This window comes from Streptopelia decaocto (assembly GCF_964273445.1).
Source record: "Streptopelia decaocto genome assembly, chromosome: 13".
In the NCBI taxonomy this organism is placed as follows: Eukaryota; Metazoa; Chordata; class Aves; order Columbiformes; family Columbidae; genus Streptopelia; species Streptopelia decaocto.
Genome location: NC_138668.1, coordinates 17,216,889 through 17,241,733, shown reverse-complemented (window position 1 = coordinate 17,241,733; position 24,845 = coordinate 17,216,889). Strand labels below are relative to the sequence as shown.

Here is a 24,845-nt window from a genome sequence, read left to right as displayed (position 1 = left end):
GTTTTAGAATCCCTCCTCAAGTCTGCTCAGAGCAGAAAAATTCTACCGGATCATCATGTAGTCCTTTAAAAAAACAAAGGCGGTGAGGCTCTGAGCATGTAGGAATTGAACGGTGAGTATCGCCAGCAAGAGCCTTTGCAAATTTCAAATCCATGAGCTTACTCCAAGGAACAATAAGACATACGGACATCTTCAGTCAATGCAGAATATGAACAAGACAGGAAGTTTCTTTGGCTTTTTATTCCTTCATTAGTTTAAGATCCAAGGAACTGCAGGTTTTGTTCACTTTGTAGGGAAAAAAAAAGTTACTTTTAAACTCTGATTTACCAAAAAAAATAAAAGCCCAGATATTTGCAGACATAATAAAATTTATTTAAATTCCATGCATTACGGTAGCTACAAGTGTAGTCATATGAAACTGAAGGACAATAACTTCTTCTGTCCATACAATGTAGCTGTAAGTGAAATGAATGGGAGTTCCACAGTTACAAAGAAACAAACAAAACCAAAAAAACCCTAAAAAAGGTAAATCTGTTTCAGTTTTGAGTTATCTGTGAATTCAGATACAGTCACTAGACTGTAAACTTTTGGGGGAGGAGATGGGCTCACCACAGTTGTACAACTGGAAGTGTTTCGTTTAAGACATTGTGAAGAAGCTCTGAAGAAACCTTCTAATACTTTACTGCCAATACTCTGGGAGATGAAAAGAAAATCCATTAGCCTTCGTCCTCATTGTTAGCATCAGGACAGCAATTGCAGAGAGTCCGCTTTCAAAGTGCAGCTAAACAGCGTTTTCTTATGCAGCTTCTTCAAGTTGTACTGAGTAAGCTTTATTTTGAACCAGTTTTGCTTTAATTTCTCCAGGAAAATCTCACTGGTGCTCACAAGCTTACATTGCTTTTTGATATGCAAAAATGTGCAGACTGTACTTGATTCTGAGCCTCCCCTGTTTCGGTGTGTGCAGACTCGTGGGGATTTAGTCTTTCTCCCTCTCCGCTCAGACTGATCTTTAAACCAGCGAGGATTAGCCAGCCCTGCGCGGTACAGACGGGGTGAACCGAGTCACTTACACAACTGGCCCAGTTCTCCCACAAAATGCAGCTCTTATAAATACTAATAGGCACTATTGCCACAAATTCTCTTCTTTTTGCAAGTTTCACTGATTTACCGGTTGTTAGCATTTTTCTGCAGTTAAGAATTTAATAATGCTGAATTTTTATAAAGACACAATATGTAGCTCCAGCCTTCAAAATTTACCTCCTGCATCTAGTAAGAGTAATGATGTTAAGCCAACCTAAATTTGCTGAAGATATTAACAAAATGTAAAGCTAATGAAGGTGCCACATTTCCATGGATGTTGTCCAATTTTAAGGATGCATTCAACAAAGGGAAGGGGCAAACCTAATTATTTTAATACAAACTTGGTTGAGTGCCCAATCGCCTCATTTAAAACTGTGTATGTGGGGAGGCTGAGGAGTTTAGAAAAGTCCAAGTAACCAAGTCTCGAGGTTACTGGAAAGTTAAAAAGCTAATGCAACTGCGTTACATCCAGATAAAAAACATTATTCAAAAGCAATTCGAATACCGAAAAAGATTTCAAATTGAATAGTTTATTAACATGGTAGTCATCTTTGTAACATGTGCACACACACTCGCACACTCTGAATGATCTGCCTGGAAAAAAAGAGGTCTTAATATATATGCTGGGGGAAATTAAACATTAAAAATCCTTTAGATTTTCATAATTATAGGCAATTATGTCCACATAACTTACAAAGCTATTGCCAAATCTTTCCAAGGAAGCAGAATTTGGGAGAAAAAAAAATAGTTTTGGGAAAATTCAACAGTGGCATAGCAGAGCTCTCAATATGAGAAAGCTGACATAATGTGGACCTTTGCTGTGAAATTTGTCTTTGCAAAACATGGGGAGAAGTTTATCAATGGGCAGAAAATAAGAAGGCGGTGTGAAGTAGGCTTTGCAGAGTCGATTTTCCTCACAGTATTGTGCGGGATCATTGAGAAAAACGCTTAGTCCTTCTCTGGAACCAGTTTCAGAACTTTTCCAATTGCAATGGTCTTACCTAAACCAAGGAGACAAACAGGAGAGTTACATATATTGTGAAAAGAATGTGTAGGTCTCTAACAACAACCAAAATCCCCCCAAAAATACAGGCTCTCCAGAGTAATAGAAATAATACTGAGAATAAGTTGTTGTATTGTAGAATAAAAGCACAATAAAATCTTAAAAATAGTAAAACTCCTATTGTCACAGTAGAGAATACAATGCAGATTGCGGGAAGTCTGCTCTGTATTCATCCAAGGAGAAGGCACAATCATTCTACCAGATCTGCTTAGTGCTTTTAAAGATAATGTATTTTAAACACATCCCACAACTCTACAAGCTTTACCAGGGTGAACACGAGTTAAAGCCCAACATACAGCCCCCCATGTCTTTTCTAACTTGAAGCAGAGAGGCCGCGGCACTCCTGGTGCAGGTGAACATCCCAGGACGCGATACGGAAACAGTGCTGGTCATTTTTCAAACTCAACCTTTTGTTTCACAGTGCACATTTCTGCACATTATTCCTCTAAAACAAAACACACTTTCTGTTACTAGCAAGAGCTCTGCACAATGACAACGATTTGCTTATAGTGATTTCCTCTTGATCCCAGGATTTTAAGACCTCATTGCCATGCATGATCTCCTATTTCAAATAACGGCATTTTTGCAGCAGTGAGTAACTGTTGCTCAAGCAGTCTTACCCTCATCTCTTAAGGTGAAGCGACCCATCTGAGGGAAATCTTTGAATGTCTCAAGGCAGATAGTTCCTGCTGTCCTTAAACGGGCAATGCATACTTGATCTTGTTTCACAAAACGGGGCCGTGTCTTGCTTTTTTCTCCTGTTTTTTTGTCTACCAAGCAGATTAAGGCCTGTAGAAAAAAAAAAAAAATTAATAGCTGTGAGTGCTATTTGTTGGTTTTTTTTTTTCCCCCAACAAAACTGAAGTGGCCTAAGAAAGAAAATGTTTAGAAATAATCATAAAAAAACCTGCATAACCAAGTCACACTTTTCAGAAGGCTCATGCTAACAGATGCAGCTGGGCTCGGCTGTGCTACGGTACTGACCAACAATTCCATTCAGGGCGGGAGCTTCGCTGCATCAATGACTCTACAGATGCAGGTGAGGGCAGAACCCACCCCGACCAGAGGACGGTCTGTATTCACATCACAACCAAAACAGACACTTACTGTTATCTCAACTTCTTCAATACAGGTGTGGATGTGCAGCACAGCATTGTAACCTGGACAGATAATGGATTTGTGCTCAATTATCACTATCTGTAAAACAGTTACAAAAATGTCCTCGTTTCAATTATAAAAGAGCAGAGAATAACCAAATCTACAACTATATTGAACAATAAATGCACAGCAAATTTTGTGAAAGAGACAAAATTTGTAAGGAATTAAGTTGCTTATAATATGAAAGTATAAAATCAAAGAATTGGCCTGACAAGATTTTGCTTTTGTGCTTATAGGTGTCTAAAACTTCCATTGAGAAGTTACATTCATAATAAATGACATTTCTAAAACTCAAATTAATACCATCTGAGGTATATGTGTCATTGTCAATTCAGAGATATGATATTGAATAACAAACGGGAACTGAAATGTCCAACTAGGTAACTTTGGGTTGGGTGAAACACAAGCCAAATATTGTAATGCTTTTTAGGCATCTGTACAGCAATGCAAGGCCAGTTGTTCTACCTGGGCATCAAAGGTGCGTCCAGAATGACAGAGGTTGTTGAGATCACAGAGAATAAAGCCGGGGAGGATCTCCTCCTCTTCAATTCCTTTCAGTCTGATCTTCAGATTTTCACCTGGGGCTACTGAATCAGTTTCTACGTCATCAGAAAGGATTCCAAGAACTTCCACATTGTGCTTAAAGAAAGGAAAAATGCAGTTTTCTATTTTAGTCTGGTACAAAATCATTTTAATACAACAGGACTTCAATGAATAATTCCATTACAGTTTAAATTCATTATATTCAGTTCTGCAAGATTTGGAACATCTAAAATATTTGAGTGATGAGTTAATAATAGCTAAAATAGCATATTTAATCAAATGTTTTAAAATATAATTCTATAGTATACACTCAATGTAAAGCACATTCCAAAAATATCTGCTATTTCTCAAAGCGAAATGAGTTTAAAACTTTTAAGAGATGAGAGAAATCATGGATGCGCATTATCTAAGAAGAATGCAAAAGCCACATTGTTGTATAGACTTGTTACATTCAAAATATAGCAGTCTGGAAATTAACACAATCCAGGAAATCCTAAAATCCCCAAATTCTACAGGAGTTCCTGGAGAAGACGATAAAAATACCAAATGTACATTAACGAACAGTCTCCGAGCAAACACCAACAAGTGTTTCCTAATGTTCCTATATGTTGTAACCTCTCTTCTGATTTTTGTATCTTTACGCACTATGAAATACCAACAGAAAATAAATATTGGAAAGGCAGAGAAGTTACAAAGGGGTAGTTTCAGAGAGATCTATTGTTCCGGCTTCCTGAAGTTTTAGTTCAACCCTCGTTAGCTATCAAAGTAACTAAAAAAAAAAAGCGTGTCATCAAAAGCACTGGCTATTTACTGAATAGAAATTCTGTAACTGTACAGTGAAATCCATTTATTGTTTATCCGTTTCTCATAATCAACCCCAAAATAACATGGGAGTCAGATGCACACCAAGCAGTTCTATAGAAAGTTACTGTCTGTTACATTACTTTAAAATCTGAAAAGCTTAAACTCAAATTAAGTCTGTTTCAACTTTGAGCAGCTCTTGGGAAAGGTGACATGCAAGTCAATCTAATTACCATATTGATGAGGAAATAAGCTGAAGATTTATTGTACATTTGAGTATTCAGACCTTTCCAGCAAACTACCTCAGCCTACAGAACTGGAAAAAGTGTGTCAGCTTAAATCAAGATGACATGAATAAAGAACAAAATTTCCAACCCGTTTTTGTAAGAAACCAACAGAAACAAAACCCAACACACTAGTCCATCTCTCCCCCGCTATGTTTGCACATTCTTCATTCTTGTACTTGGAAATTCTTCAGGGCACCACAATGATTCCAACCAGTGATCTTACGTAATGGAACAGCCACCTACCTGTACAAACAACCTGTGCTCAACCAAAGCAAACTTTAAGTGTCCTGTCTGCATCCTTTATTTTTTTCCTATTTCCCTTTGGGGAAGGAAAAAGGAAAAGGAAAAAAAAGAGAGGAAAAAAAAACCCAAAAGAGCAGTTGGGTGGGAAGAAGGAAAGTTTAGAGCAATATTAACCCCCCGCTGGAAAACCGTTTTGTGGACCAGTTGTACAAATGCAAAGTAAAACACAGTTCAAATACACTGTGATGATCTGTAGCCCAGCAATTGAGTTTAATAAAGAGACACAGCCTGAGTGCTGAATTCTGAGGAAGTAAACACACACACCTGGAAATGTCACCCATGTAACAGCCGTGTCTAACTGAGCAATAGAACATTTTCTGATTTGAAGTAATGATTATCTTTAAGAATCAAGCTCTATTTTAGGGTAGTAACATTTTTTTTAGTATCTAAACCTTATCATACCTTGTTTGGCATCATCACAAGCTGTTGTCCTTTGCAAATAGAGCCTGACTCCAGCTTCCCAAGGACCACAGTGCCCATATCCTTCACAAAAAGAAATTATTACACAAAAATTGAAAATAGAGAAGACTCTTTAGGAAAATGTTTATGAATTAACTCTGATTATTTAACCCTATGAAGTTATTTAGCACAGCTACACTTAATGTTTTAGGAACTGCTCTCATGAAAGATTACAGATTTTAAGAGTCTCATGTAATGCCAAAATTATTTACTTCCCCTCCCCTTCTACAGTTGGAAATGTAGATATATCAAAGAAAAAAAAGAGGTAACTTCTAAAAATACAGAATCCCAGGCTGTTTGTGCTGCAGGAGCTCTGCAGATCCCCAGCCCACCTGCTCACGCAGGGTCACAGAGCAGATCACACAGGATCCCAGGGGTTTGAATGTCTCAGAGCAGGAGACTCCACACCCGCTCTGGGCAGCCTGGGCCAGGCTCTGGCACCTCCCAGCAAACAAGTTTCTCCCCATGTTCAGATGGAGCCTCCTGTGTTTCAGTCTGTGCCCGTTGCCCCTCACCCTGGCGTTGGGCACCACTGAACAGAGTCTGGTCCATCCTCTGACACCCACCCTGACATATTGATCCCATTGATCACATCCCTCTCAGCTTCTCTTCTCCAACTGAACAGCCCCAGCTCTCTCAGTGTCTCCTCATCACAAAGATGCTCCACACCCCTCAGCATCTGTGTCCCTCTGCTGGACTCTCTCCAGTAATTCCTTGTCCTTCTTAAGCTGGGGAGCCCAGAACTGGACCCAGTTCTCCAGATGGGGCCTCCCCAGGGCAGAGCAGAGGCGGAGAAACCTACCTCGACCTGCTGGCCACACTCTTCTTTAATGTGCCCCAGCTACCGCTGGCCTCTTGGCCACACGGACACATTGCTGGCTCATGGTCACCCTCTTGTCCACCATACAGTAAATAGTACATTTACTGCTTTCTGAAAACAGTCCATTTATACTTCCAATCCTATTATTTTAATTTGTACCTTATATTTATCCACAATTGGCAGCCTGATTGGTCCATCAACTGAACGGTTGAAGTTTGGCAAATTATCCAGGTATGGAATAAATGGTAATCCACTAGAAGAGCAGAAGGCATTTGTTTCAATTTTGTGAGCACTCTTCTATTTTACAATTACTCAGAAAGGATAAATGCAGTCCCACAAAAGGAATGATTTTCATTTTGTCATCATTAAGAACAGTGACCTCTAAGACAGTCTGATCCATCCTAACATCCCGCCACTAGTGCCCATGTTACCCTCACTAACATGTCAATACCCAGGCAGTGCATGTAGTTTTTAAGATATGTTACAGGTATATTTTAAACAAATCAATTATTCCTTTGAGAATCTTGCTAGCTGTGCAATACGTTTTGTAAGTAGGAAACCATAAGCTAGGTCCAAACATGATTTTCACTCATACGTTATAACTGCCACGAACAACACAATATCCAGCGAGAGATGTCGCTTATCACCAATTAGAACACAGCTTCAAGCAAACCGGTCACATCGATCACTCATTGTAGCAACATGTCAACTGCAACATCACTGGAAAATTCAAGGGCTAGTACAGCACTCAAACTCACCCAGCCAAAGAACGCTGCTAACACTATTACAGACTTATCTGCTGCTTTTCTTTAGTTCGTTGCATGGCTGTGTTCTTGCTGCCCTGATTATATTTCCCCAAGCACTTTAAAACACAGCTATGATATGCCATGCTATACTCTCCCTAGCTTCACTGTACCATTTACTTTTATTGAAGTACACCAAATATCCAAGTTGTTCAATTTCGGATACGTACATATACCAAGGACAGAATTCTGACTGTTCTTTAAGGTTTGCTCCAGTCAGTCCTGAGCAGGGCATGAAATGAATATCCTTTTTGGGATTGAAGCCAACTTTCTTCAAAAACGGGACCAGTTTTTCTTTACATTCCTCATATCTATTAAAATGACAAGCATATCAAGATAAGTTTCAATTATTCCAGCATGAGATAATACTGTGCTTTAAAAAAAACAACAACAAAAACCACAGACATTTGATTATCACCAGTTAAGTTATTCTGTGTGCAGAAAACCCAATAAATCTTAGTGGCCTATTTGTATCTTCTCCCCAGTCTCCCAGCACAACTTGGAGTTGTCTGTTCTCCCTCAGCCCTCTGCTCCACAAAGCATTATCAGTTTTCTCCGTGTACTTCGGTCTCTGGGCCGGGGACGCAGCAGCAGGTGCTGTAGCTGCTTTTAAGCGAGAGATCCAGGCCCAAAGAGCAGGACAGGCGGAGCAGACGGGTACCGAGGTCACGCTGAAAGCTTTCACTGCCGCGGTGGCCCTGGCTTCTCCAGTCTCCTACATAATCTCCTACGACTTAATGCTATTTATTTCTCTTACAGTTCTGCCCCTCAGCCTGTTTCAGCAGAATTCAGTCACGTCAGAAGGCCGGGGCAGCACAACCGGCCGTGCCCTGTTCTCGGAAACGCGGCTGCTGGTGGGAGGTTGCTTTCCACAAAAACTGTCACAGCTCTTGACAGCAGCGAGCGCTCTGACAACTCTCCCTGTCACACTGTAGAAGAAAACTGTATCCTGTCACTACACGAATATGTCTAGGGAAGGACTAATCCAGCTTAAAGGGGTGGGAAGAAAGATGTGAAAGAAGCCATAAAAAGACCTACATTCTGACACTGAGGAAAATTAAAACCTTTTAGTACATCTGAGTGTTAAGGTAGAAAATAACTTTATCCTTTTTATTAGTTATTTAAATATTACTTATTGACTTCCTAGTTATTTTTACCTGTTTCATCACAAGATTCCCCACCTCCCTACTTCTCAGACTGTAATCACAAACCATTTTAATATATTATTTGCTTATTCAATCCAGCTTATCATAAAAGAACAACTCCAAATAATACAGGGAGGACACAAGGTGAACAGGACAAGGCTGTTCTCACCAAACCTGAGCTCAGAAATGCGGCCAAGCAATCAGGAATCTGTCAAAACTAAACTGCTGAAAACAGAGTCACTTCCTTTTAGGTTCAGGATAAAATTTCCAGGTCAACAATTAGACTATGATAGAATGCGCGGATTTGTCAGATACGGCTGCACAGATCCAACCAGTTGAAAGTGAAAGTTCTAAAGCAGGCTAGAACTTCAGGCTTAGCTGCGAGCACTGTCCTGGGCACTGTGCTTCTGTTCTCCCTGCAATTTTGATCACCTCTGTCTTTAGTCCACCACTCTACCATTCCTTCAGCAAAAACGGGATGCAAGAAACTACCTGACTTAGGAACTATTTTCAGTATCTTTTAATGAAGATTGTTTTTTTACTATTATTGAACTCACCTTTCATTACTCCAGTTTACAGTTGGATCATCCATTTTATTAATAAGAACTATTAGATGTTTTACACCTGCTGTTTTTGCTAACATGGCGTGTTCTCTTGTTTGTCCACCTTTCTCAAATCCAGTTTCAAACTCTCCTTTTCTTGCAGAAATAACCTAATTAAAAATACACATTGTAATACAAGTTCTACAATTCCCTCAACAGAGCAGTCGGCAATGGGTAATACTGCCTTACTCAAAAATAGGTTTGGATTGTCAAAACTGGTAAAAGCTTTAAAAATGCACTGCTATATCCTCAATATTGCCCATCATGAAAAGAATCCCATTACACCTGTGGAAAATGTTATGAAGCTGTTAAGTTAATCCAAACCCCACACAACTTGGTAGACTTGAGATCTGAAAATTTTGCCCCCTGTAACTAGCCAAAAGAGTAAACGAGCAACCAAAAAAATTAAAAGTGAGAGGCTTTATTCCACCATATATCTAAAATAAACTAATGTGATTTGTCCTTACCAGCACAGCAAGGTCAGCTTGAGAAGCCCCACCAATCATATTGGGAACAAAGCTCTTATGTCCAGGGGCATCTAGAATAGTGAAGTGTTTCTTCTCAGTTTCAAAATAGGCACGACCCACTTCTACTGTTTTCCCTTTGTCCCGTTCTTCTTGGTTTGTGTCTAAGGCCCATGAGAGGTACCTAAAAAAAAAATAAAAATCACACCCAAATATTCTACTTTTGTATTAATTTTTTACTAAATGTATGTATGATGGTTTGCTCATTATAAAGTGTCTTTTTTTCTGCTCAACTATTCTAACCACCTCAGCATTACTGAACTTAAGCATCCCCGAGACCAACAGTGAGTTCTTCTGGAACGCTCTGTGTCCACACCGTGAGCTGTAGTGCTCGGTTCTAGCTCTCCCTCACGTACCTAGAAAGATGCAATTCTAAACAATGATTTTCAATTACTAAGCTCTCCAGATAGGACCTAACCTCCAACACTTTCAGCTTTGCTCCAGTTTGAAAAAACACCTCTGGATCAAATACAAACCAATTCCTGTTAGCATAATTAACTGAAGAGAGAACTACTGTTATTAATTCTAATTTTACATATTAAACAGAAGCTGGCTATGAAAGAGACACCACCTTTATTCACCCTATCTTTTATACTTGGACCATATCAACTTATCATATTTTATTCCATTGGCCATTGACAAACAAGTTAGATTTAAGTTAGACAGATGAATTGAAATTTCAAAAAAAGCTTAGTTAGCTCCCTCAGGTTTTGTGAAAATTGGTGAATAGAGAGGAAAAATTAATACTCTCACGAAGGAGAAGAAAAGCAGTAATAGCTAAATGGAACTGACTGACCATAGCAGTGTTTTTTCCCCACCAGCAGCAGCTTATGAAGATCTTTAGCCTGTGTTTCATGTTGCCTGGCTCATGTTTGGAGACGCTGTGAACTCAGCTGTGACCAGAGGCCATCAAACACAAACTTGTCCCTTCCAGCTCGAGAGCTTCCCGGGTCACAAAACCTACTAATCACTGGCAATTCTGGATTTACAGATATAGAATATCTTCCCCAGGCAGCAAGTTACTTGTCCATGGCCGAGGTCTGGCCAGCGCGCTGGATGGTTTTGGGTGGTACCGCCACCGTGGTCCCATGTGCTGGAATTTTCACCATGATTCTGGAAGATCTGAGCCAAGCCAGAGGTGACGTTTTACTCAGCTTGTGAAAGTGCAGCAGGAATCTACGTGTGGCAGCTGGATGGCAAGTCCTTGTGACATCCAGGGTTTTTAGGGAAAGATGAATTTCTGACTCAAATGTCAAGACTTCCAACATATGAAGTGAGCTAACAAGACCTTTGATGATGACATAGGTACGTCACACTTTCTGTTGCATATCATGACATATGTTAAAGAATAAAAATAGTATTAAAGGAGACACTTCCTGCAACTCATGCTCCAAAAGAGGGAGGGAAGAGGAAATCTGTTTTTCAAGCTGTCCAGGGATTTTGAGGAATGTCCTGAAATATTTATTACTTTGGTCACCTCCCAACAGGGGGATGATGCTTGCTTGATAAGAAAATGTATGTCACCCTTTCCATCCCCTTCTCTCTCACATCATAGAATTAGTTCAGGTCAATGACCACCCCGAGTGCTCCATTGCTGCCCTACCCCTAAAGTCTTTAGCTGCTGCTTTTCCAGAGCCCTTTGAACCCCTGTTTTCCTCCACCACGGCCAAAAACAGAAAGCTTCCAAAAGGAAAAAATCCATTTTCCAGGAGTCGTTTGAAGGAGAAAGCAGGCTGCTAGATGTGCTGTACATACATGCGCATACACAAAAACAAAAGGCAACCAAAAGACAACAATGAAACCCAAAACAGACAAGAGGCCCCTAAAAAATCCACACATGCAAGCATCATCCTCCTGCCTGGGGGAAAATTAAGAACCATGGACCCCATCTTATATCTCATCTTATGTGAATAAACGACAAATTGACAGCTGTGATCTCTGTCACTTAGACATCCAGACAGAACAAGCCTGGGAGCTGCCTGAGAAAAGCCTCTGCCTTGTGTTCCTTCTTACCAGATGTTTCTCAAAGCATCGGAATGTAATGCACTGATCAACACCCCAAACAGCAGCAAAACCTGTTGCAATGTGTATCGCCAGTGCTACAGGGACAGGGACTAACACACAGGTTCCCGTTTTCAACACAGCGCAAAGAGAAAAGCACGGTATTATCTTAAGTAAGTTCATACCATGTTTCTCTGTTTTTTTCTTTAGCTTCTCTTTCATATTTTTCAAGTGTTCTTTTGTCAACCATTCCTGTCAAATACCTAAGGGGGAGAAAAGCAAAAAGTGCAATTTTACATAAGCAGAAACATAGTTCAAAGTAGTTAAGTACTTACGCAATCCTTACAGATTGTTTTGAAAAACTGGAGCAACCTGATGAGAGCAGCAGTGGAATTTTTTCTCCACAAAAAGCCACGCCACTATCTGACATGTAGAGGTACATCACCATCACCCGGCACAACTACGAGGAATGTCTCTTTTTTAAGCCTAATTGTAAAATGTTCTGCAGAGGCAAGTTTTGAAAAGGAGCTACATCTGTTAAATCCATTTCTGAGACTAACCCAATGTTTCAAAATTAAGTAAGAATTGTGACAGGAGAATTTTTCACACCACCTCTCCCTCACCCCCAATTTCTGAAATGTAAAGAAAAATATTTTCAGTTTCATTCTTTTTACATAGAACAAGGAAACCACTATTTTAAAGGAGATCTTTCAGTTATGAAAAGAGGTGAATAGTGTACAGTTTTATTATATTAAATTTTCATATTTTTCCCTGCAATACTTCTATCTCATCTTCTAATAACAGTAATCTAGTTAGTTTATAGGGAAAACTAATGATAACAGTAAACAAAGGGTTAACCATAAAGTTGGTACAAGCAACTGATTTTTTTTTCTCCCCCTTACAACAAAGGGATATTCTGCAAAAATGAAAGACCAAAAAGGCTTTGGGAACATCACACACTCGCAGGAGAGTTCCCAACCGGTGTCTCCTTGTCCAAGGAGGCGGCTCCGGCACATCAGATAACAAAATGCTCATTTGCTCCAGTCTGAGCTACCAGGTTAAACGTACCATGACAACTCCAACATTCCAGTTCGGTCAAAACAAAACAAGCTGAAAATGCCAAGAGACAGACCTCCCACTTTTGCTGAGAACAGTATTTTAAAATCACATAAGCTCCTTGCGTCAGGATAGCATTTATATAGCATTTATTTCCTCCTGTACTACTTTTCCTTTTTTATTTTTGAATCCATAAGATGTAGCTGCATTTATTTACTTCTGTCTCATAAAAATACTGCATCTCTAGATAGTTTCTAAAATAGACTTAAAAGATTAACTATTATAATTTTACATTTTGAAATAAAGTTATGCCTGACAGTGTCAGCACCAGGGAATAAGCATATTCAATTTCTATTTTTAATGTCACAAAAAAGACAAAGCTTAACAACGGATATGAAGCAGTTTCAAGTAGCATGTTAGAATTACGAAGAAAAGCAAAGTCATGTTTTAAGAACGGGATTCAGTTTTTTGTAAATTTTATAATGTACGCTTTGGCATAGTTGTTTCATTCACTAAGTGAAACTCCTCTAAAGATTAGATCTGCAGAATTAAGGAATTTCAAAGACAATAAGTAACTAGATTGACAGGGAGAGTAACATATTATTATAAAAATATTAATCTGTGCTGACTAAAGCCATAAGGAAAATATTACTCATTTTACTTAATGTATTTTGAGTTCACAAGAACAGCAAATCTAAACATGTGATTTGAGAGCTGTCTTACATGATCTGTCCTCCAATAGTTGACTTGCCAGCATCTAAAATTAAAAAAAAAAAAAAAGTCATTCACAATTTAAAAGAAAATCCTAAAAAAAAAAAACAAAACCAAAAAAAACCCAACTGTGAACAAGGTCATCTAATTTATTTCCAAATACATATATTTTAATTGTAATCTACATTTTTGGAAGTATCTCCCAGTTTCCCTTGTTTGCATAATAATTCATTGTCAATTCAATCATACTGAATTTGATGTTTTTCACACACTCAAGCTCGGCAACGTCCAGAGCAAAGGAGACCCCAGCACGCAGCGATGCAGCCACATACACAGCGGGGGGAGCTCTTGCAAAACCCCTTGTCCCTTGTCCCGAACTCGCGTGGGCTGCTCTCCAGCGCGGGGCCGTGTCTCTGCCCACTGCCTCGGCACTTTCTGTCACCCCATTCTCAATCTACCCCAGGATTAAGTTACAGTACTTTTAAGGTGATAAGAGACTATACAAATAAAAACACAGAATTTAATGTAAAACCCATGATTCAATAATTCTTTTGTATTTTTGACACCACTTAAGATTTATCTGAAGCTTGTCAAAACTATTCAGTTGGACATTTTGCTATAAATGCTTCTTTTAACCCTGAATTATGTTCACCTATTGTTTATAGCTCTACATTTTAAAATATTTTGAATAATATTTTTTGAATTCAATAATAAGAACCCTCTGAAAATACTTAAAACAAGCAAAAATGGAGCACTGCTTTCTGATTTTGTTCTTTGGATTGTAAACACAGATAAGCACTCAATAGAGCAGGTACTTGAGAAATCAGGAAGGCAGACACAGTTGTGTCCAAGAGAACACAAGCGCTCTGCCCCGGACAGACATTCTGCAAGTACTTTAATTTTTCCAGAGCTGCTCCATTAGAAGGAACACTCCCATTAGCCTCGAGACACAGCGAATAGATCCATCCCTACAAAGAGCAGGATTAATTTCTAATCCTCCGAATTCTAGATAATTAGTACACAGTGCAAATATCCAATTACTTGCTGTTCGCTTACAGCTTACCTACGTGCCCAATGAATACTACATTTACATGCTCTTTTTTAGGAGCACCCGGCGGTGCTACAACGGATTTCGGTTTTGGTATTTCCTCCTCCTCCTCCATCATTTCCTGAGCGCTTTCTTCAGAGGGGCCGGCGTCCCCCATGGGGCCACCTCCCAGCTCCGCTTCGCTTGGTTCTTCTTTGTGGTCCCATGACTCTTCTGGGGACATTTCTGTCTCTCCATTTTCCACTAAAAATTGACCAGGTAGATATATTCAGTTAGATAATGGAATTAAAAGCAATGGCTACAGTGAAAAGCCCCATCCCCAAGATGCAAATGAACACTTCAACTATCCAGCCTGTTAATGTCTTCCATGGAGAAACGGGCAACTGCTGCTTGTTTCTGAAATTATTATTAGCAGGAGCTTTCAAACTAGCTTATGTGTTGACATCAGAAAACTATGATTCACAGGGATTAAGAGACTTGTTTTAACAAGGGAACAATTTTACAAGGAAAAAACAAATCTGAAGACCCACTCAGCCCATGATGCTGGTCCGAACCCACAGACAGACACACACTATCATATGGTTAGAAAAAACGGGGGGGACCATGGTTTCAGTTCTCTCAAAAGTCACACAAATACAAGGAGAAAGACACAATTTCCATGTTCCGATTGCTCATGATACTGATCACTCCAACTCTTTTTTTTAAAATCACCGTTTCATACATATTAATGGGTCTATTTTGTAATATGAGACTACTTTTTAATAAAGCACTGATGCTTTTTCAGTGTCCCAGTAATCCAATTGCACCTGTCACTGCACACCAGTGTTTGATTAACTCATTCCTAATCGAAGTATAAAGACACAATAAAAATTAGTAAGGACCAAAAGGTGAAGGCTCAGTAAGATATTCTTCAATTTTGTTTGCAACGATTCAGCAAAAGCACTACAGCAGTGTTTTATAGCATAGTGAAATGGAACCATTCTCATCTTACCAACAGATTCTGAAATTTCCATGTTAACGGCAGCATTTGAGCCTAGGGGAAAAAAAACACAACAAAAACCAGGAATCATTAAGGACACATATTTACCGTGATAGTACCAAGAACAAAGAAAAACAGAGCGATAAAATCAAGAAATGGATAGTTCAGATGTTTGAGCGCTTGCCAATGCTATTTAATATACAGATTCAATTTTAAAAATCCTGCTTCATACAAGCTTTATGACCTTCAATAAACCACTTGGCCTTTATGTGCCTTGCTTGACTGGCTATAAAATTGTAAATAACCACAGATAACCACACTACGTTACAATAGTAGTTTGAGGATGAAGAGAATGAAGATTAGAAAGGGTTCATAGACATCTTTAAAAAGGAGATGCTTTGCAATATTAAAAAAAAAATCATATTTAATGGGGCTGTGTTGCATACTGTCAGAGCACAGAAACAATCACCTTCACAAGAGGCCGTCTGCTCCTCCGGAGAAGTCTCTACAGGTGCACCTGAAAAAAAAACCAAACAACTTCAAATACACCGATGTAAGCAATTGCCACACTTAGGTATAAAAGACCACCTCCCAACCTTATTGCATGAAGCGTATTTCAGAAAAAACACTGGAAACAGTATTAAATATAGCCTCCAAGCAAAAATACTTCTACAGAATACTGCCGGAAAGTTGTGAAAATATTACAGCAGTTCTAAAACCCATTTCCACACCTCAAAGGAAAAGTACACATAAAGCGAGTTTGAAAGGAAGCAATTTTTCTATACATGGTATTTACCAGCCCACCATTTTGGGGCCTGCTGGCTATTTTAAATGTTAGTATCTAGCTGGGGGTTAAAAACTGCCACCCAGCTTCATTGCATCCAAAGACAGGACGCCTGCTGGTGCCACACTGTGTGGGAAGGTCCTGCCAGCTTCACCCCGCAGCCGGACCTGCCGCGCTGCTGAGCCTCCACCTCACGCCAGCGCCCAGCACAACACCAAGGCAAGTGTCCAGAATAAGTTCTTCAGATCTTCTGCAGTTATTAGGGATGCTAAAATCACTCGCATACCTGGTGAGTTTGCCAGTCCTCTTAAACACCATAACACAGACAACATTACCTGGAGGGCAACCCCAGTCATGTGCGTATCAAAGCCACAAGTATGATTTTTGGAAAGATCACTCAACCTTCTCATGCACTAAACCATGCCACTAAACTATTTCCTGAGGTATAACTAATTGTTAACCCACTAAGAGTGGTATGTTCCCATTAACAATTAAACCACTTGATGTTTTGGGACATTATTCCTTGTGGTCAAGAGACCTTCTGTAATTAGCCCTAAAACCTTAACCTATTTAGTTTTATCTTGATATAAATTCAGCTTCATAATTCTTTGAGACAGGATCACCACACTCCCGTGTTGTATCATCCACCATCTGCACTCCAGGGTCCCAGAACCACAGGAAGGAAACTTTAAGATAATGATTTAATACAGCAAGCAAGAGCATAGGAATACAGTATCTTGAGATTCCTTGTAAGAAATTGTATATTGCTCCCATTCCAGAGCTGGAAAATACTCAAAATAGCCCATTTCTGAGCGTGGTATGTGGGTGCCATGGAATCTATGAACCAAAAGCCTCTGTTTTGTAACACATCACAAGATTGTTGGCTATTTCACACATACTACGGTTGGGATGCATCAATATTTTCATTACAAGATCATTTCAATAAACTTTTGATTTCACTCCTGAAGTTTCTCCATAATGAAAAACATTAAATGACAGTATTTAGGCACTTGGATTGAAACAGAAGCTCTACAAGTGGTTGAAGAGTGATTTAATTCCTTAGAAATACATTGTCAATCAACAGCATTCCTACTAAGCTCAGTTTTTACTTCCTGGTCTGTAATCCAGCAGGGATACAGACAGGAAAAAGAAGTTTCTTCAGAAATAACAAAGAGGAGGTAGGAAATTGTTAACCTAAACCTAAAATTTTGTATGAGTCTAGCACACAAGAGAAGCAATAAGTTTGTGTACGAATCCTAAACAGTACTAACGGCACGACAATCAAAAGGCAACAGATATTCAGTTACGACCACGGCCACAGATTGAATTCGGGTCCCTTTGGGGCACAAGGGGCACACATGCTGTGAAAGAGGCCACTGAATTACACTGAACACACACTGATCCTTCCAAGCAGGAAAGGAACATAAATCAAAATAAATACCCCCTCACCTCAGTGATTGTTTACTTCTGATGAACAATTTCAGCTTATGCCAGGCTATTTCAGACACTGGTACAGTGCAAACAAACACCCAGGAGAAAAGGCTGCCATGAAAAGCGCAGACTTGGCGCCTGCTCTGAGAGGTGCAGCTTTCCTGCCGTGTGCCATACAGCCCTGGTGAGCAGGACACCGGCCCGCTGCGTCCAGAGCCTTGCGCTGTGCTCTTTGTCGTCTCTTGCCTCGTGTCAGCCCTATTGAACCTCCACAGAGGGAGCTGCGCTGACCAAAAACTGAACCAGCAAAGGGAACAGATCAGCCGCCCAGAGAGGTGGTGGATGAACCATCCCTGGAGACATCCCAGGCCAGGCTGGACGGGGCTCTGAGCAACCTGAGCTGGTGAAGATGTCCCTGTCATGGCAGGGATGGAACCATGTCATCTTTAAGGTCCCTTCCAACCCAAACCATTCTATGATTACGGGGCTAATGAAACTGTTTGCACAACAGAGCATAGAGAGAGATCAAAAGAAAAAAAGGCAGTTTGAAAGAAGTGTCTGATCTACAAAACTTAACTCACTGTACAGACCATCTAAGTTGTTGCTCCTCAAATATGGGCACCAAGTTCCTTTGCAGGAAAAAAAGCATGACACCCACCTTGGGATTCTCATCCCCTTCTGGATGCGTGATTTGAATACCTGAGTTCAGTACAGAGTTACACAGTAGTCGTGTAGTCCACACAGTTTCATTCATTATGTAACAGATATCTGCCCCCCTTCCTTTTTTTTGGAAACAAAAGCATAAAGAGAATTACAGAGTAAAAAATAAAGGCCAAAGTCAAACAGAGCATGACAACCAGAATTTAAGAAACCTCAAGAGTCTTCACTAACAACAACAAATTACTTCAAACACAAGTGCTAGAGCTAAACAAAGTATTTCTTATTCAATATTTTTAAATATACAGAAAGAAAATGTTTCCAGGAGTTGACTGTCATTAAGGCAGCTGTTTTGACAGTTAACTGAGACCCCACATGATTTTCTTCCTGTCTCTGCCCTGCTGCACAGCCTATGCCCTGGTTCTCCAGTGGACACAGAGACATATACCCCATTTTTAAAATGCACCAACGTAATAGCAGCTTTGATAGTTTTAACACGACTCTGTAAAATTAACAAAAAAATTAGTGCTTGCTTGGTATTCAAAGGATTTTCCTACGTTAGCTTACTAAGAGACCCACCTTTTTCCTTCCCCAGTGAGGACACACCTCAAGTTTATCTTATCTAAACCCATCATGCTTCTTCACAACTGAGGCTGAGAAAGCTAATGGGGATTTTCAGGGAACGTAACGAAACCCCTCTTCCTTAAGGCCAAGTGTTTGTGCTCAGTTGATAACTTGATTTTTGAGACAGTCAGGAAATCAAGCTCTGTACTAGAACAGTTAAGGATTCCACTCTCTAACAAAGATCTCTCCTAACCCAGTGGGAATATAAATAAATAAATAATAACTTTAAAGCAAATCCAAACCTGAATACCTCCTGGATCTTCTAGCAGGTTAAGCTCAGGACCTTAACATGTACACATAAAAGAGTAAAATTTACACATAAATTCTCTGACTGTTCTAGAGAACACATTTTTAATATTGCATCATATCTCCTAAACTAATTTTTGTACTTAAATTCAATCAGTGTCATTTTCATATAAACCTCTTCAAAACACAGTCATAAATTTCACTGATTACATTTTGACTGCTTTATTCTTTCGTAATTAAGAAAAAACCAACACAACTTTCTGTCTTAGCTTCATGCAATCAGCTGCTTCTCTTGCTTGTGTGTCTCTCATCACAAAATAGGAGATAAATCCCCAGATTCTGAAAGTGGGACTGTAAAACCAGATTGCTAATAAAATCCCCAAATTATTTTTGTTTTCATTTTAATAGGGCAACAAGTTTTAAGATACCATCATGCTTTCAGGATGCTAACCAGGCTGTCAGCAGAGTCCAGCACAGCTCACCTCGTCCGGCTCCCAGTCTCTTACTGGAGTCGTGCAAAAGCCACGAGCAGGATGAGTCATTCCAACAGAAGCAACATGGTCGGTCCGGGCTGCCTTCCTGGGGACAGCTCAGGTGCAGACAAAGGACGTCTGTCTAATCCACTGGCACCTTGACTTGCAGCACACCAGTGCATTATATCTGATCATCTGGGAAGCCGGGGCCAAGACATGGAGCCTTCTCAGCACCGACCATTTTAGAAGAGGTTGTGCAGCTCATCTGGCTGGAGAAGCTGATGCAGAAGAACACTGCTCTAGATAGCCAAGTGATGACTAAAATCAAGATTTTTTGGATCATAAGAATTTATACCATTCACGATACAACACTGATTTGCTGTTCAAATTTACAGTTATGAGGTACTAATGGTAGCATTACCAACAACCCAGCTGTGAGGAAATCATCAACATATGGCTATTCAAATGTTAGTACGAGTAAATCACATTAATCCTTTCATATGACAGCTTCTTGAATAGCTGACTACTAGTTTTAGACAAGCAAGGCTTTCTTAGCAAGTTCAGATGCAAAGTGAAGTCTCTTGAGGACTCGATTGTTGAAGAGTCTTAAAATATAGTCTTAGAGAGAATGGTGTAAGCTAAAAGGTGACCAGTTTTGGGGAACAAAATGATGCAGATAAATCATCATTCTGCTCTGGAAATTGCAGGTTTCAGAACTGAAGCAGAAGATATTGACACTCCTCCTTTTGTTTCTGATTGGCGGTGGCAGGGGGGGGAATATATGGATGGCCCCGATAGCTACAAGGTCAAGAAAAATGAGGGCTTGGAAAATCAGAATGATAGATGCTATAACCATTTATTTACAGCATTTGAAGGCTGAGGGTGTCCAGCTGCTTGAATGTGACGATATCAAAAGTGACTATTGCAGGCGAGCGAGGATATTTAGGGAGTGAAGCAATCTAAAGGGCACTGCATCTGAAGCCAGATGTTTGTTAGGTGCAAGTTGTCTAAACTGTAGGCATTAACAAGTATGTTCAGAAATCTACTTGGAGCGGTCAGGAGAGCTACTAAAGGAAGCAGTAGCACTAATACCACCAGAAGGATCACTGCTGTCTTGTCTTTCACTGCCTGCTATGTCTCACACACTTTTTGTTCTTGTCGGTTTTGTACTAACGACACTTTTTTCTTACCACAACCACTGCATACTGCAAATCATTGAACAGTTCAGGCTGGAATGGACCCCAGGAATTTAGCCAGTTCAGTCTCCTGCTTCAAGCAAAGTCAAAGTCAACAGTGAATATTCAAAAGTGACCTCTAAAAAGAAGAAAAACTAACATGAAATATAGTAAAGCCCATACAAGGAAGCTGTGATAATTTTTAGCAAGAATCCTGCGAATATTGAAGAACGATGACAAAAAACTGAAATACAAGAATGCAGGCTGATGCTGCATTTTCAGAAATTTTTCACTTCTCTCATACCTGAGATCCAAATGCTACTTAGATTATAGAAATCTTGTTAATCGGGGGAGCAGGGGGGGAGGTTTGAATGACTGCCTTACACCTCCAAACCATGTCTTGATATAGAAACAAACAAAAGTCACCAAAATGCAATTATGTCATATATACACTTACAAAATTAATAAGCCATAGTACAAAAATAAGCCATAGATGCTACAGTGCAGTGAAGCTGCACAGTGCAGTTGCAATTAAGAATGTTTAGAGGCCCTAACACAATTTACTGTAATTTTATTGATTATCACGCCTTGCCTTGATTTATTGGAGTTTGCTAGTCCAGGAACTGCTGCCTACTGCGGGTTTCCCCAGCAGCGCAGCTGGCTCCTGCCACCCTGGCCACACTCACAGGAAGGATCTGGGTACAGCGCTGGCTGCTGCAGACAGAAAATCCACATGTCTCCGTCCCACCTTTCCAACAGAATCCAACCAAGACAGATTTTACACAAATGAGTTTGACTTGGACACAATTTGATAAAAGCAAGTCCTCGCAGCTATGACGTTTGGAACATATTTGTTTTAATCTGTTCCTTAGGTTCACAAATTTAAATAACATATGCTTTTTGCACGTAATGAGCTAATAATTTAATTCCAAACTGATTTTGAAACTATCTGCAAGCAAAAATTGTATTAGTGATAAACATTGGTCAGATACTCTCTGTAATACACAATTTGCAATCCAAAAAAGTACACATAAACCAGAAGTTTTAAAGTCAGCTACTTGGAATGCAGGTCTCAGGAGTTTCCCAGTTTTAGAAAGTTAACTTCTTGTTCCGTAAATAGCTTCTGTGAGCATTATTCCAGTGCTCCAAACATAAGTGACAGGAATTTTATACAAGTTACTAAAAACATGAATTTAGTGGGTGTATAAAGAACCACCACTACACTCTGCAGCCACATAATGGAGATGGGTTCTGTGGAACTTCCCTCCACGCCACGCCGCCCCTGCACATTTCCCTGACCTACAGCATCCTTGGAGTTACCAAGGAGTTATGACTCCAACAGAACCTCGCCAAGATAAAGTTCCAAGATGAAAAGTGTTACTAGAACTTAACTTTAGGCCACTTAAGTCCTCAAATTGACACTTGGCTTTTTAGATTATTCTTCCCAGTACAAGCCAGTATTTGTACAGACTTCAATACAGATGATAAATAGAAATGTTTTTTTCTCACAATGTAATGAGGAGTGAGTGCCACGGAACACCTAATTCCCTATGGGAACAAAAGCAAACTGGGTTACTGAAAAGTAACCTATTCAGCACCATTGTCTGATCATGTGTTGTTCTGACTTATTTCCAGAGCAAGCTCCACCTAGTTCTTCTAGCCAGGAAAGTAGTTGACACCTTAGACGAATATCTGCAAGGACAAGACTGTCAATTACTTTCTGTAACTGAGTAAGTCAGACCTTAAAAAGTACAAAACAAGTATGATATTCCAGTGAAAAAAGAAACTCTTTGGATTTTTGTCTGCTTAGTCTTGAGGACATCCAAGTTAGTTATACAAGCTCAAAATTCTAAACCTTAAAGAAGATATAGAAGCAAGGTGAATTGAAACCAGGTAGATTATAGCACTACGCATGAATGTACTTAGCAACTAAAATGGAAGGAAAAGCTCTCCCAATCACTCGGATGAGCAGGAAGCTTTCAGTAAAGTCATCTCTAGTCTCTGGAAAGACAAAGCAGGTGAGGAAATGTAGTTTAAATCCTACCAAAACAAACAAAAAAACAAATATCGGAAGTCTTAGAAGAAACCTTACAAAAGTAGCCAGGGAGAAAAAACAAAATTATTCTAACGACATTCAAAATCCCAAGAAAGTTTTCAGTCACAGTATAGATTACATAGTTTAAAAATGACCTGGATTCAGGTTGCAATGGCTGAAAACCACACTGGAATGAATTTTGAACACTATTCAAAGATGGATCACATGTTCAGCACAGCCTCCAGCCATTACTCTGCCTTTACACCTATGAACCTTAACATATACATTTATTCTAAAAGGAACCCCAAAGTCTGCCCATAGCTTCTTGGAAATATATTTTAATGCACTTACATATTGCCTGCCTGCATAGCACATGAGCTACAATTTCTGATGAAAATCTGGAGTGCTAAATAGCTGTAGAGAACACATAATCTAACATTCCCTCTAAAAGGAGAAGTGTATTAACATTCTGTTATGAAAATTTTAAAGCTTCATATATGAAAGTTACAGATTTTAGCTGTTAACATCTGATAGCTTTAGGTACTAAGGAGGACAAGGCTAATTTAAGATATTAAATCAGAACATGACAAATAATAAGCCACAATCAACAGGAAGTCGTGACAAACATAATGTAACAAGTAGTCACTTCAGAGAAATTAAATTACTAGAATCAATATTTGAAACACTAGCTTGTTTCATATCGTACAACTAGGGATACGAAAAGTTACAGAAAAAAATACTGCCACAAAGTGAACCAGAATGTCTGACGTCTGGAAGGACCTTCGGCTTGGAGCTGGAAATTAAAAAGCAGCTCTCCTTTAATTTCCCATACGCAAAGTAAATCTAGTATAAACACCAGTTGCCTACACAAAGATCCTTTGAAATTTAAAGCAGGGTAAATTTCAAGTGATTCTATTGACTGAGGCCAGCTGGACAAACTTCCTTCCCTTATCAGCACGATATTAGAAAAAAATAACTACTCGGTATAATCTTCAAAAAGACACTGAAGATACATCTGAGCACCTGGTAGCTGAGGCAGTGCTGACCTCCCCAGCAACACTACATGTATTACCACCAAAATCTCGGGTAACTGCCCTGGTGCCCCAGGAAGCTGGGGCTGGCTGGCTCCCCACGGGCAGCGCTCGGCGAGGCGCGGGGCAGGGCCCAGCGGGATCCCGCACGGCCGCAGCGGCCCGGCTGCTCCCGAGCACGCCCGCAGCCCCGGCCCGGCCACCCGCGCCTGCGACCCTCGGGGCGGCCCCGGCCGCCGCTCCGGCCCTCCGCACCGCCCACGGCTGCTCTGCCCGGGCTCCGCTGCCTCCCGCCCGCCCGCACCCTCCCGGCCGTGCCCCCTCCTCGCCCCTCGCTGACAGGACCCTGCTGCCGTGCGGACCCAGGGCCCGGCCGCTCAGCCCGGGTCACTCTCGCCTCCGGGCCCGCCCCGGCGCTGCCGCCCCGCCCGCGCCCCGGCAGCCTGACCCGGCCCGGTTCCCTCGCCCGCCCGCCGGAGGCCCCTCCGCCCCCTCCCAACATGGCCCCCATCCCTCCGGCCCCAGCGCCCACCGCCGCGCAGCCCGGCCCGGCGCGGCAGGTACCGTGGGGCGGCGGCGGCAGGCCGGGCGGGGGCGAGGGCGGCGGCAGGCCGGGCGCCGGGCCCCCCCTCAGGAAGGACGGCACGAACTCGGCGGCGTGGACGTTGGGCACGAAGGGCTTCGCGTTGACGTTCAGCTGCCGGCTGAAGGCCGCCCCGAGCAGCTCCTGCTGGGCCTCGGCCTCCGCGGCCGGCGGGGCGGACCCGGGGCCGGCGCCGCTGCCCGGCTCGATGTCCGCCTGATCCCAGCAGTCGGGAGCCGAGTCACTGCTGCTCCCGCTGCCGCTCCCGTTCGCCTCCATTTTGTGGCTGCCCCACAAGCCTCTGCGGCCCCGAAGCGTCTCCCAGCGTCCGGGGTAAGGGGGAAGCCGGCGGCGGCACCGACTCAGCACTCGCTTCGGCGATTCCGCGTGTACTCCACCGCCCCGACGCCAGCGCAGTGTGGC

The 24,845-nt window shown here is 41.1% G+C and overlaps 1 protein-coding gene across 1 annotated transcript; it reads right to left on the bottom strand.

Annotated features, from left to right (window-relative positions):
* Positions 1–350: 350 nt before the first annotated feature.
* Positions 351–24,845, bottom strand: GSPT1 (G1 to S phase transition 1). Its single transcript, XM_082065033.1, has 15 exons — positions 24,404–24,845; positions 15,853–15,900; positions 15,396–15,437; positions 14,420–14,647; positions 13,369–13,402; positions 11,775–11,852; positions 9,532–9,712; positions 9,020–9,174; positions 7,488–7,628; positions 6,674–6,767; positions 5,638–5,718; positions 3,767–3,940; positions 3,251–3,340; positions 2,764–2,932; positions 351–2,081 (listed from the first exon to the last, which is right to left on the bottom strand). Exons 1-15 carry the CDS (start codon positions 24,699–24,701, stop codon positions 2,029–2,031), a joined length of 1,866 nt encoding a protein of 621 aa, XP_081921159.1. The 5' UTR covers positions 24,702–24,845; the 3' UTR covers positions 351–2,028.

Coding starts and splice junctions, on each gene's coding strand:
- GSPT1 (XM_082065033.1), bottom strand. CDS start 24,701: ATGGAGGCGAACGGGAGCGGCAGCGGGAGCAGCAGTGACTCGGCTCCC. Junction 11,853..13,368: donor ACTATTGGAGGACAGATCAT/GTAAGACAGCTC, acceptor TCTCCCCCTTAG/GTATTTGACAGGAATGGTTG. Junction 9,713..11,774: donor GAAAAAAACAGAGAAACATG/GTATGAACTTAC, acceptor TTTTTTTTTTAG/GTACCTCTCATGGGCCTTAG.